Source organism: Suillus subaureus, assembly GCF_016647635.1.
Source record: "Suillus subaureus strain MN1 chromosome Unknown BJ212scaffold_211, whole genome shotgun sequence".
NCBI lineage: Eukaryota > Fungi > Basidiomycota > Agaricomycetes > Boletales > Suillaceae > Suillus > Suillus subaureus.
Window position 1 is genome coordinate 1 of NW_024538767.1, and position 13,526 is coordinate 13,526.

At 44.3% G+C, this 13,526-nt stretch overlaps 4 protein-coding genes across 4 annotated transcripts; 3 read left to right on the forward strand and 1 right to left on the reverse strand.

The window, feature by feature from the left end:
- Positions 1-1,012: 1,012 nt before the first annotated feature.
- Positions 1,013-2,523, forward strand: BJ212DRAFT_1591963 (uncharacterized protein; the record flags this gene model as incomplete). Its single annotated transcript, XM_041342522.1, has 5 exons — positions 1,013-1,649; positions 1,709-1,876; positions 1,939-2,140; positions 2,237-2,314; positions 2,430-2,523. Exons 1-5 carry the CDS (start codon positions 1,418-1,420, stop codon positions 2,521-2,523), a joined length of 774 nt encoding a protein of 257 aa, XP_041185489.1. The 5' UTR covers positions 1,013-1,417.
- Positions 2,524-5,288: 2,765 nt separating this feature from the next.
- On the forward strand, positions 5,289-6,188 carry BJ212DRAFT_1488957 (uncharacterized protein; the record flags this gene model as incomplete). Its single annotated transcript, XM_041341390.1, has 1 exon — positions 5,289-6,188. One exon carries the CDS (start codon positions 5,289-5,291, stop codon positions 6,186-6,188), a length of 900 nt encoding a protein of 299 aa, XP_041185490.1.
- Positions 6,189-7,724: 1,536 nt separating this feature from the next.
- Positions 7,725-9,023, forward strand: BJ212DRAFT_1289663 (uncharacterized protein; the record flags this gene model as incomplete). The annotated part of the gene is made up of 5 exons (XM_041332065.1): positions 7,725-7,859; positions 7,910-8,125; positions 8,173-8,354; positions 8,415-8,774; positions 8,822-9,023. 5 exons carry the CDS (start codon positions 7,725-7,727, stop codon positions 9,021-9,023), a joined length of 1,095 nt encoding a protein of 364 aa, XP_041185491.1.
- Positions 9,024-9,100: 77 nt separating this feature from the next.
- BJ212DRAFT_1488959 (uncharacterized protein) lies at positions 9,101-9,695 on the reverse strand (the record flags this gene model as incomplete). The annotated part of the gene is made up of 2 exons (XM_041341391.1): positions 9,101-9,424; positions 9,477-9,695. 2 exons carry the CDS (start codon positions 9,693-9,695, stop codon positions 9,101-9,103), a joined length of 543 nt encoding a protein of 180 aa, XP_041185492.1.
- Between the last annotated feature and the right edge of the window lie 3,831 nt (positions 9,696-13,526).

The following is a 13,526-nucleotide window of genomic DNA, read 5'->3' on the forward strand; positions in this document are numbered from 1 at the left end:
GCATGATGCTGGTGATGATCCACTTTATCTACCTTTATCTAACGGTATTAAACCACGAATAACCGCTCAGGTGCTATTGCGGCTACTACATCATGCTGTATTGCTCTGCATCTGCCTCCTATCTACGGTTCTTTCCCCACTATCATGGCGACTTCTGCTTCATTTCACGGCGTTGTTGGTCTTCGAAATGGAAGCAAGTATCAGATTGACGAATAGGAATTTTGGCGATACGACGGATTCATCACTACTGCAGGTAAGGAGCGGTCTGTTCACCTCGGAAATCGGAGATATTCGTGTAGATGTGTTCACATTTGGTACCAGCACCAGGGGATTTCGGACGACTATCGGTCCTATCATTGACGGTAGAAAGGGATTAGTCAGAAACCGCGCGATTGCTCTGCATCGTTGGTTCGTAGAAGTTCAACCACATTTGAAAGTCACTATATCCCCCGCATCAGGCTTGACGCTAGCACGAACCGTGCTCGACCTCCGAACGGATCCCTTTACTCGCCGTCAATTCCGCACAGTGTTGCTAAGGGTGAAAACTCGATGTGTCTATCTGCGGAGACGAACGAAGGACAAGATTGTGCTAATACTGTGTCTCCTGAGTTGCTACTGTAAACACAATAGCCGACCGAAGGGGAGTCCTTGTAATGTAATATATATCTTTCTCAGAATTCCCTCAGCTCACTGATGTATTTCAGCGCATTTCATCTATATCCTCGTCTTTCGTCAGGAGGCCTCTAGTACCAGTAGTGCGCTCCTCACACCACTGACCACTCAGTCCTGTGCAATGAACGCACTCTGAAGTATACGGGTTTGATATTATCAGGAATACCAATAGTCTGCTATTGTCGTGGTTGTTCTGTAGGCTACAACTTGTTTTGGGGTGCCAATAGGGTGCTGTGGGATGCTTGGCACGACGCCCCTATTTCCTTATTATATTACCTCAACGAAAAATCGCCTTAAGTTTTACAGCAATAGAAAAAGCCGAGAAATACGCCACGTACGTCTATCAACTCCACGCCCTGCGAGGAGATTAGCACTGTGTTACCAAAGAGTCACGAGACTTAAACTCACATCCAATAGTAGGTCTTCGAGGCCAGCTTCTTTGAGGATGGCGAGAACGTCCCAGACGTACACATTGTTGTTCTCGCCACCAGTCACATCACCTGCATCGCCATAATGAATTCAAAGCCTTCGATGACTCGGATAGCAAGTCCGTTGCTGGCTCACCTCCCTCATACGACACAACTTCTACGTCCGGCCCAGGATTGTCCATCAAATCCAGACGGCTATCTATATCATCCTTTCTACCGGCTGGCAAGCAGAAACGTGCTATTGTTCTATCTCGCATTCGTGATCTTGTCTCTGCCACAAATTCCACCCCTTCCTCTATTGACTCAATTGTCAATGCATGCGCTTCTGCTCTCACAGCCCTCAGCTCTCCGGCCTCCTGCAAACACCCAATATCGAGGCTCACACAGCTCTATATTGGGCAATTGTGAATCACCGGCAAGAAGTATTCTCGGCGTTTGCTAGATTCATTTCCAAATTTTCGTCTGAATGCTCTTCTGACCTACATTTTGCATGCATGCAAATCAGCGACCATGCATTATTCTCGCAGCTGAATCTCCAAAATAGTGATGGTAAGCCCTTTATGATGCCCATCCGAGAGTGTTACATTGATGTATGACACACTCATCAGCCAAGAGCGAGTCTTTAAGACGATTTCTGGGCTGTCCACCAGGCGAGATCGAGGTACATGAAGGGGGAGAACTGGATGACCACCAGTTCGTTGCTTCCTTCCATATCGGAATGTCCCAAAAATGCCTGCGCGCTACACAAGAATTAAAACAAGAATTTGTTGCGCAAGGTATAGGATCATGTTTTTTTTGGTTTGTTCCTTATGCTCACTGTATGGTCATCCCATTCCAGGACGTATATGGTGGATCCGCTTTTATATGGGGACCAGCTGGCGATGGCGTGTTGGCTGTGGTCTCTCTTCACCTAGTCTTCCGGCTTGTCCAAAATCTTCACTTCTGTTAGGAACTCATACAAGGCAAGGGGAACCTGGTCGTGAAACACCGCCTAAAGTACTGGTGCGAACAGAATTCTTAGAAACAGTTGTGCCGGATGAGTAAGTTTAAATCTGCTCTGACACATTCAAAACCGAGGTACTGATGCATTTATGATTCCTATGCGACTATTCTTCATTCCCCTGTTGGCTATGCAGACCTAAACGATACATCGGCGATGTAGGCAAAGCTCTCATCGCCTGGAGTTCGCTGTTGGGCGATTGGGTGACATACGAGTAAGTCTTTCGCTTCCTCAGCTCAATCATTGTCTTGGAACTGAGCGACATATCTTTCCACTCTTCTTCGACGAATTCAACTGACTGTGCTGTTGTAGCAATCATATATATGTAGATTGCGATGGGACCTTACATGCGAGGCTGGCAATAACACTCAAAAAGCTTTAGCTTGTTATAACATTTATTCATTACAGAATGGTGGCGATTGACCGGGGTATATATTACTATTAGGACGCATTCATGATGCATTTAGGACTCACAGTACGAATTTTACACCAATCCGCACCATCAATGCCGTCGTTTTTCAAGTTGGAAAGCATTGGATATGATAAAATAGCTCAGGATACTGCGGGCCTTCTGGTATTCCGAATTAACCTAAAAATTTCTTCAATCTTGACAAAGTAGTCTTCGTAAGGGTGGCCTCTTCAAGACCGTCTTCAACGCAGGGCACCAGAGATTTAACTTCGAGTAACGTTGGTTCGTCGTTCTCCGGGATGGTCGATACTGCAGTTTTCAGTGGAAGTGACAATGAGAATGTCTGGTTTTCTTTTTAGATCTTCGCGAGGGAATATGTGCATATAACACGCGTTAAAAGCAGTTTAGCAAAATAGTAGTAAATTGCCGCGTCAAACCTGAAGTCCTAGTGTTTGAGTCTGGTTTGAGTCTCAAGATCTCAACACTGTACAAGGTTTGTTGTACAGTCCAGGTGCGACAAGTCAGAAGTCTCAACGTTAATGAAGTCCAGACATTGATACAACATGATAGTACCTGATAGTACCCGCGGCGTACCCGTATAATGTGCTTAGTATGGGTATGGTGTTGGTGCAGGCGTCAGTTCTGGACTCAGACTAGACTTGTAACCAGTCTTACTAGAGTCTCACGTCTCGCAGTAGGACTGGTCGATCTCGGAGGAATTTAGCAGGAGAAGCAAGGAGTTTGAATTTTCCTACACGCCGGTTGTGCCGCTTTAGGTAATCGTTGTTTTTGTACAGTGTACAACATTTCAACAATTCCTTTGTTCACATCTTACAAAGTACTATATGCCTCCCATAGCGCACCCAGCAACAGTACTGAACATTGAATGGCATGATAAAACGATACCATTTAATACATTTCACCTGCCCATGCCCCAATACCAGCCACCTGCTGAACCTTTGATTTGGATTCACTATGTTTAGCCCTTGGTTAATGCTAGTGTGAGTAGGTCTGATTAGGTGAAGTAATCATGTGTACAAAGACTTAGTCACACACTACAACTACGCCGGGTTTCTTCTTTATCAATCACTTGTCAGTATGCAGGCTCTCCGGATTGTTGAGTATGCTGCCTTGTTTCAGCATCATGTAGCCTCATGTAGTTGCTATCTACTGCAAATAGACCACCTTGCCCCTGTTCTGCTTGGTGTGATAACTTAAGGGAACCACTAACCAACTTTAGGTCAGGTATGCACCAAGCTGACCAGATGACTTACCATGAGGCAAAAGGACTTAAGCTCGTTGCTTGTGGCCCAAGTTGCTTTAAGCGCCTCCCTCTTTCTTACTGCCATCTCCGTGATCCTGCAACATGTCAGTGAGTTGCACACTTTTTCTGTTTGATACCTGTCATCTAATGCAAGTTCAAACTATTTAGACCGTAAATCCAAGCATGCTCTCAAGCCAATGCCTTGTTTGGTGTAATTGCACCATTTGTAAGGGTACAACATCTGCTGAAGGTGGCCAGTACATCCTGAGCTATCTACATGACAATCACTACTGAACCCAGAACCTCAGCCAGTCTGCTATTGCACAGAGAGGCCGTGCTAGAGGTCCAGCTCCCCCCCCCTGTTGTTCAACGTGGATGTGTGATGCCACAACTGCCTTGTGGGGTGGTATCAACTGCTCGTACCCGTGTTGGCACTTCAACTCACATCTCCTCATCCCGAATGAGTGGTTCATGTGGTGCTATTCTTCCTGGTAATGCACAGGTATTGCCTTTAGGATCAGCTACATCACACAGTGAAGAGTCTGATATTCAGAAAAATTTCACCTGTACACCATCACCCTTGTGAGTTGTGATATATGTATATACCTGTAGCATCATACTAACTTCAAGTTTTTAAGCATGGATAGCTATGAACCTATGGAGATCGACACTGAATATCCCCAGTGAGAATCACCTACACCAACACTACCTTCTCATGACCCCATACCATCGTCATCCCAACATCTTCAGCACTCAACCTCATCAGAAGCCATACAATCTCCACCATCCAAATATCTTCAGTGAAGGTTTAACTACTCTGCTGGCTTGCAGAGCAAAAGAAAGAAAGAGGGCTCTCACCCTGGGGGGAGAGGAAGGCTACTGACTCTTTAAGTGTTGGTTGAAGTGCACCGAGCGATGTGTTCGACCCTTAAGGGAAGCAAAGAAAGCAAGATCCACTGGGTGATGCCAGATCAACTCTGGTGAAGCACGCTGAAAGTGTGTGCGCGGGAATGTTGAGCGCGTAGGAGCGTGAAGCATGGGAATAAGGTGCACGCAGTGTGTGAATGTGTAAAAGATGAGGACTAGGGTGACAACTCTGATAGATGCTAACTCATGATGGATTCTAATTGCTAGATGACTACTGGATGGTGGTGGTGGTAGGTGTATGAAAACTTCCTAGGCGACAGGTAAGCTGTGCCTAGGTGCGCTCCCAGGGCTCAGAAGTGAATAGGGAGCGCTCTAAGTATGTAAGTAGGGGTCCATGATGAAATAATGTCATACTAATACTAAATATGGTCTGATAATGAGAATAAACAAGAAAGGACTCACTAGGGAACTGGTTGGACGATGGATGGATGCTGTGTGACAAAGTGTGACCAAGCACAGGAAGAGCATGCTAAGTGCGTGCGCAGGAATGCGTCGCATAGTGTGGGAAAGTGTTGCACCTCTGGCGCATTTCATAGGAAAGTCATAGATAGTGAGTTGCACACTATACCAATTGTTGTGAGTCGTAATATGGGCAATATATGCCTGGAGGAATCTCATTCCCTACATTGGGTTGCCCCTGAAGCCCACACTGCGCCACTCTTAGCGACACGTACTACACCTGTTCTACTTGCCAGCGGTCACCAGATTCCTCTTGCACAATCTTGTCCTACCCTTGTCCCTTGCCAAACTCAGTTACCTGCTGCAAAGTGCCTGTGGCAGAAGGCCAGCAGTACGCATGCGATGGTTCAGCGTGAAGAAGATGAAGCGATCCATGATGCCCTACAGTCTGAGTCCCAGCCTCCCCAAGAAGACTCTCTTGGGTTATATGATGACCCTGACACAGGTGATGAGGTCCACCATGACCCACTTCTCCATACAGAACAACATGATGGAGATTTGGATGCAGAGATCATCCCCAATGTACAGGTTGCCCCCTCCAACAGTCAGCATGCACCTGTGGATCAGGTGCAGATCACGCCAAGAAGCAAGTTTGAAGCACCACTCAATCCATGTCAGGTATATCAAGATGCTCATCCAGACTGGTTTGGATGTATCATTATCATCATGGTGGCTATTCTACATGCGAAGCATCATGTTTCTTTTCATGCTTATGCTCTGATTTTTCATTGTGTTACCACCATTCTCCTCTCTCTAGGCATTCTTCATCCCATGCAGCCTCTTCCTACAACTCTTAACACTGTTATTCACCGCCTTGATCTCCATGACCGTTTTACTATTTATCCAGTCTGCGGTCATTGTCACCATATTTTCCCTACAGATATACCCACTAACGTGCTGTGTTCCGACTGTGATAGCCAGCTATTCAAACCAGTCTCTGATAGGCTCTTCCGGATGGTAACAGGCTGCAAAGCTCAGTGCCCTCCTCCAGTGTGTGCAGCACCTATCCAGGTACCATCTTCCTTGTGAATTTTCTTGCACATGGAGGTAATGAGGTGGCATGTGAATCCTGGCAATCATGCACGGTTAAACCAGGGGAGTTTCATGATATCTCAGATGGTGAGGTATGGCGCACCATCCAGGGCCCAGATCAAGCACCCTTCTTTTCTGGGACGGAAACCTCACAGGAGCTTCGCATTGGTGTCACCATGAGCCTCAACTGGTATGTAATTACCCACGCAGTATTCTTGATGTGACAACTGATTAAATTTTATTCCAAGGTTTGGATGTAAGACCAGTGTCTATGGGCCAAGCCATTCCTCTGGCATCTTATCATTATGTGTTTCAAACCTTCCTAGGGCACTAAGGTGAGTTGCCACTAACTTGTTTCATATCTTGTATTCATGTCTTTAGGTATTGTGCTGAGAACCTTTTGGTATCATTCATGACACCTGGACCTACCGAACCAACTGGCACTCAGCTTTAAAACTATCTGTGACTTGTTGTCAATGATTTGCTCCAGCTCTACGAGGAAAGTGTTGTCTATCATACCCCAGGGCACCCAGAAGGTTAGTCCTAACAGTGTTTGACCATTTGGTGCACTAACATATATTTTCTAGGTCGAAGAGTTCATGTTGTACTCCTAGGTGTTGTATGCGACCATCCAGCCATGTGTAAGATGTGTGGCTTTGCTGATCACAGTCACAAGAATTCTCCATGCCCTAAGTGCAAGGTAACCCAGGATGAACTTTTCTCTGATGAGTCTCTATGTAATGGTACATGCCTTTGATTTCCCTGGTAGCTTACAGTTTTGAACTAACCATAAAATAGAATTTGATCCATGCGATGGTGAAGAACATTGACATTGATGTTTTCAAGAGAAAGCCCTCGAAACATGAGATGAACATAACACTTTCTTTGACGAATATGGTGTCCATTGGACTGAACTTGCACAGCTCCCATATTTTGATCTTGTGCGACAGACAATCATTGATCCAATGCACAATTTATTACTTGGTGTGTCATCATATTTACTCTAACAATGAATGAGCTAATATGGACCTTGCAGGAATTATTAAGACTCAGTGGTACACACAATGGATCTTGACTCTGGCCCTTCGTGCCTCTACTCAGACAAGAACTCGCAAGCTTGATTTAATGCACACCTTTCTCAGTACATTTGAAGCCCCACTCTGGGCTGGAAAGCTGCGACTTTGTGTCAGAGAGCCTGCAGGTGGGTCCTTGATGGCTGATGAATACAAGTTTGCTGCGACGACAGCCTGGCCCATCACTGTAAGTCGTTTTATTATATATTTTATTCATTGTATTCATCCCACAATCCAGATACCTATCATTTGGGACATGTTTGTGGAAGAAGCAGAGTTGGATCAAAAAACTTCAATTAAATCATTTGCTAAATGTCAGAATCAGTTTATCAAGGACTACAAGGCTTGGAAGGTGCACCAAGAAGCACCACAAGGGTCTGCTGGTGTGAAATGAGGTCGTGGAAAGAAGCCTGCAAAAGATGACAAGGAACCAAAGCTGCCAAAGCCACCAAAGGTTCGCATGCAATGTGATGAACCAATCAACTTTCTGCACCTTTCAACTGCTGTCAAGATCTTCTGTGGTAGCTCTATCAAGCTGGATATGCTCCCTCATGTGGAGATGCTGCTTCAAGAGTACTTGCTCAAGTACAAAAGGGTATGGTCTTGCTTTGAATGCACATTTCAATCTTATTGTATACTAAACAGTTGTATTGTGTTGATGCCCTGAAACCAAACTTTCATTGGGCAGTTCATCTTAGGCAACAGATCCTTGACTATGGACCAGTCTACAACTTTTGGGCCTTTCTCTCTGAGCATCTCAACAAAGTCCTCAAGAGTTCAAACTCAAACAACTGGACTGGGGGGCAGATTGAGATTTCGATGATGAGGAAGTTTGCGCATGGTGCTCAGATAGATTCTCTGGTGATTTCTTTGCCTGTTATCATGCTTTCACTCACTAGGATTTTCAGGCTTGTGATGCAATAGCAAATGCTGAAAGTCTGATTGTCAAGATGCTTCTAGAACACATGCTTGGTGATGGCCACAAGGCCTCTGGAACAATCCAGGATGCTGCCACTGGGACAGGCTTTGACAGTACATTTCATGTCATCCATTTTCTTACAAACTCGCTGATTTTTGACTTCTCATTAGAGTTGAGTCCATATTTGCATGTCCAACCTGGTCCATCAATACCAAACCCACAATGACTCAGCGATGCAGCTCAAGTTGCATTATATACTCACTATAACTCACAACAACCCCACAGTGTTCATTATGCACTTGAAGCAAATCCCCGTCCAGGTTCATCTCAACTCAACGACTTTGCATTGTACTATCAGTTCACACTTCTAGATGGACGTCGGATCTCACCATTGGCAAGAAGCACTCAAGAGTCTGCCAGATCATCTCTCATCAAGGTCACATACATGGATAAGTCATGGTACGGTGAAGTAATCAACATCTTCAGTCACATACAGTTGGGGATAGCAAACGGAACTCGGCTTCTCACTGAACTCAGGTGGATGATAGAGTTACTGCTGGTGCCCATTGAAGATGATCCATGGAGCAAGTTGTATGTGTCTTGTTTGTGGTTCTATCCCTCCTACTCATTTTGTCAAGTCCCAAGCTTGACATTATGTGTTTTAAACTAAATGAATACTGGAGCCCAGGCAAAGATGGAGCTCCCCCTACTGTTCTTCCATTCGATCAAATTACAAGCCAGATCGCTCATGGAATCATCAAGACCAGTAATCCAGAGTTGTGGATAACAACAACACTTGACCGGGTATGTCCAAAATGTTCTCTATCATACAATGATTGACAACTCTTCTCTACTTGGCATCCTACTGTTTAGTTTGCGAAGTGGGTCTGGTCCTCAAGAAAACACCATTCGTGCAATCATCCTTCTGTCTCTCTAGCATTGTTCTCATCAACTTCATTGTTTGGAGTGCCTTGATTGTCCTGATGCTCCCTTTTTTTCAAACCAAAACCTTCTGGATCCTCCCATGCACCCCATTCCTTGAGTAAGTCTTGATACTCTAGTCTATATTTGTTGGCCTCAAGCCATTCTATGTTGATGCTGAAGGTATAGGGAGTAAAATCAGGGATATGCTGTGATTGATGATCTGTGCCAGTGACTTGGATCATGTGGAAGCGCTTCTTTTGCTTGGAGGTCAGTGATGCTCGCCAAAGATCATGCAGGGTATGAAAGATCTGACTGAGCTAATGATTTCTATAAGCTTTTACTCATATTTGAGGACCGCATAACACTTACTTCGTCAGATCTCCAGGGACTTCTTGTAACCTCCAGGAATGACAAGTTTTCAACTTGTGAGTTGGCAGGCATTCCCATTTTCTCCGCCATCCTTCGCTTCCAACCATCCTCCAACTCATCATTGTCTGGTCCAGACACTTCATCCGACATATGATCTGCATGCACAAGGTCCACTGGATCAACACTGAATTTCTTGATGTAAGCCTGACGTGCTGTCATAAGCCGATCTGCTTTCTAATTTGTCATAGTAAGTCTTCATATTGATGAAAAGTAGCTTTAACACTTACTTCTTTGCAATGTTGAGCACGTCTATTGTTTCACTGGTTCACACCTTTGGCAGCTTTCTTCTCAGCATCGTTCTGGGCCTGCCAGTCTTCTTTGAATCCACAGGACATCTCCTTTGCAAATGTGAAAAGTGATTGCTTATTCCATTTTACCTTACAATTCACAAGGCAGTCGCTGTTGGCCATGTTCTGCAAAGGGTGAAGTGGCAATTACATATCATGTTGCATATTGTTACAGCCACATATGCCCCTATTCATTTTCTCCACTTCAACCTATTGCGTATTATGTCATGAGCCACATATTGCCGCCACTAGACTTATCTCCGATTCATATGTTGTATTACATCAGAACTGCAGCTGCCATTGCTAGATGACCTATTTCTGTTATTGCTTATGCATCTCTTATCTCTGACTCGCTTTGTTCTCACACTTGCCCTAAAGCACAGTAGCCCATTATAAATAGTCTTCCTGTATGCTTTAGTTACTTCACTTTAATCTTACTAGATTCTACCTGAAACATCTTTTGCTTAGGACCCCCAATCCTAAGTCGTCTGAACTGATATTCAAGTTAGAGACACTCTCTCTACCTTGTCTTATGACCCTTGTATTTGCAAGGTCTTGATCATAACGTCAGCTGATGCTCTTATCGAGCTGCTGCCATTATACTATTCTAGTTCATAACAAAAGATTAAAGTACAACACCGACCCTCTCCATCTGAGAGGTCCCAGAAACCAGAACCAGGCAGAGAGGGATGTATTGTCCCCTGCAGACAGAAACATCACTAGACCAGAAGATCAGGATGTCAGCACCCACCAACACCCCAGAACTTAAAGCTGGAGCACCAATGTCTTACAATGGAACTCCCCAACAGGCTTTAAGATGGTTGTACTTGATTAAGGCGTACTTTGCCCTTAATGCTACAATCTACAACACCAATGAAAAGAAAGTCATCACCATGCTTGCATATATGACAGAAGATAGCACCATGGGTTGGGTGCTCACCTTTTACACCGAGGTTGACAACTCTGTCTCCAAATCTTATGGAACTTTCACAAATTTCGAGACAAAGTTCAAAGAAGCCTTCATACCAGCCAATGCCATTGGCACAGCCATGAATAAGCTCCACACTCTGAAGCAGACAGGCGATCTCACTTCCTACATCACCAGTTTCAAGACCCTTGCTGCACAGGCCTCTGTAAAACAAGATGCCATCTTGATTACATTCTTCAATGATGGGCTCAAGAAGGGGATCGGTAATGCCATTTACCAGATGGAAACCATCCCCATAGATTTTGAAAAGTATGTCACCGCAGCCATTAGGCTCAACAGCAATTGGCAAAGAGGTGCCATGTTCTGTCAGAACAATCACACCACTACCAAGCCAACTGGACAGCAATACAGTGGCTCAAAAAACTGTCCACATGTTTTGACATTTTTCACTATCTATGATATTGTGTGAGAAGGAACAAATGGCTCAAGGACATGCTTATACCACATTGTAGTATGGCTTCAGGGCTTTCATTTGAGCCCTACACCGTGGGAATCGGTGGAGATATGGTGGAGACATAAGGCTTATAAAATGATGACTCATGTGGACAGTTTTTTGAGTGTATATTAAAACTATATAAATCATTATTTATGACACCACAAAAATCATGCCACTATTATATAAATTATGAAGTGGTGTCATTATGTTATTTTATAACTATATCTAACTATATAAACCAGAATATCTCATGTATCATAGTCATAATCACCATGAAAGCCATCTCCTCTGCTCAAAGAGATAATATCCTCTCTCTGTCTTATGCTGGCCTCTCTGCTCGCCAAATTTCCTCTAGAACTGGAGTATGCAAGTCCACTGTGGCCAAGTTTATCAAAAAAAGCCACCCAGACAAGGAAAACTCTTGTGGAGGACGTCCATCCAAGCTTACCTCTACTGACAAAAGGGCTATTATCCAACATATCACTACAGGAAAGGCTGATAATGCTGTCCAAGCCACCCATTATATCAATTCCACCATCACTACCCCTGTCTCTTCACAAACTGTGAGGAATGTTCTCAAGGCAGCTCATCTCAAGGCAGTAACAAAGAAGAAAAAGCCTCTTCTCTCCATCAAACATAGGCAGAGAAGACTAGCCTTTGCCTTAGCTCATCAGCACTGGACTGTAGAAGACTGGAAGCATGTTATATGGTCAGATGAGACCAAAATCAATAGGATTGGGTCAGATGGGAAGGTATATGTATGGAAAAAGAAGGGAGATGGCCTAACAGACAGAGAGGTTAATGGGACTGTCAAGTTTGGAGGAGGTTCTTTAATGGTATGGGGCTGTATGGGATGGAATGGTGTGGGAATGCTTGCTGAGGTTGAGGGGAAGATGAATGCTGAGCAGTATGTGGACATTTTAAATGACCACTTGCTGCCTAGCTTGGCAGAATCAGGGATTGATGAAGAAGATATCATTTTCCAACAGGATAATGATCCCAAGCACACATCCAGAAGAGCTAAGGAATGGTTTGAAGAACATAACATCAATGTTCTTGACTGGCCAGCACAGTCTCCTGATGTCAATGTCATTGAACATCTCTGGGGAACACTCAAGAAAAAGCTTCAAGCCTATGAAAACCCCCCTAAAGGAGTATGGGAGCTTTGGGGGAGAGTAGCAGTGGAATGGGGGAAGGTCACAGCTGAGGATTGCCAGAAATTAATTGAGAGTATGCCTAGAAGGATAGAGGCAGTAATTAAAGCCAAGGGAGGTCATACAAAATACTAGAATACCTGGTTATTATTGTAAAATACTTGAGTCAAAAAACTGTCTGCATGAGTCACCATTTTGTGAGCCTTGTATCTCCACCATATCTCCACCGATTCCCACGGTGTAGGGCTCAAATGAAAGCCCTGAAGCCATACTACAATGTGGTATAAGCATGTCCTTGAGCCATTTGTTCAATCTCACACAATATCATAGATAGTGAAAAATGTCAAAACATGCGGACAGTTTTTTGAGCCACTGTACATGGATGATATCTTAATTTTTTCAAACAACCTCTCCTCCCATCACGATTGTACCCAACACATCCTGGAAAGGATTCATAAGGAGAAACTCTTCCTCAAACCGGAAAAATGCACCTTTGACACAGAAGAAGTGGAATATTTGGGCATGATCATACAACCAGGATGTGTTGTGATGGATGTTGCCAAAACTGATGGGATTAGGGATTGGCCTACTCCAACAATGGTAAAAGAGGTTCAGTTGTTTCTAGGATTTTGCAATTTCTATCAAAACTTCATCCCTCATTACTCTGACATTGCCAGGCCACTAATAGATCTAACGAAGAAGGCCACTATATTCCAGTGGTCCGATCTCTGCACCACTGCCTTTTCCACATTGAAAGACTGTTTCTTAAAGCAACCCATCCTTTGAAACCCAGACCCAAGTCAGCAGTTTGCTGTAGCAACTGACACTTCACTAGTTGCTACTGGTGCAGTGTTGCTACAGACTGATGACAATGGAATGTACCACCCATGCAGATGCCTGTCACAAACCCTGAACTCTGCAGAGTGAAACTATCAGATATTTGATCGCAAACTCCTGGCCATTATTCATGCCCTGACTGAATGGTGTCACTATTTGGAGGGAAATCCCCATCCCATCCTTGTCTTCACTGATCATAAGAACCTCCTATACTTCCGTTCAGCCCAGAAGCTCACTTGCCGGCAAGCCTGTTGGCAATTGATTTTGTCTTGCTATGATATAGAGCTT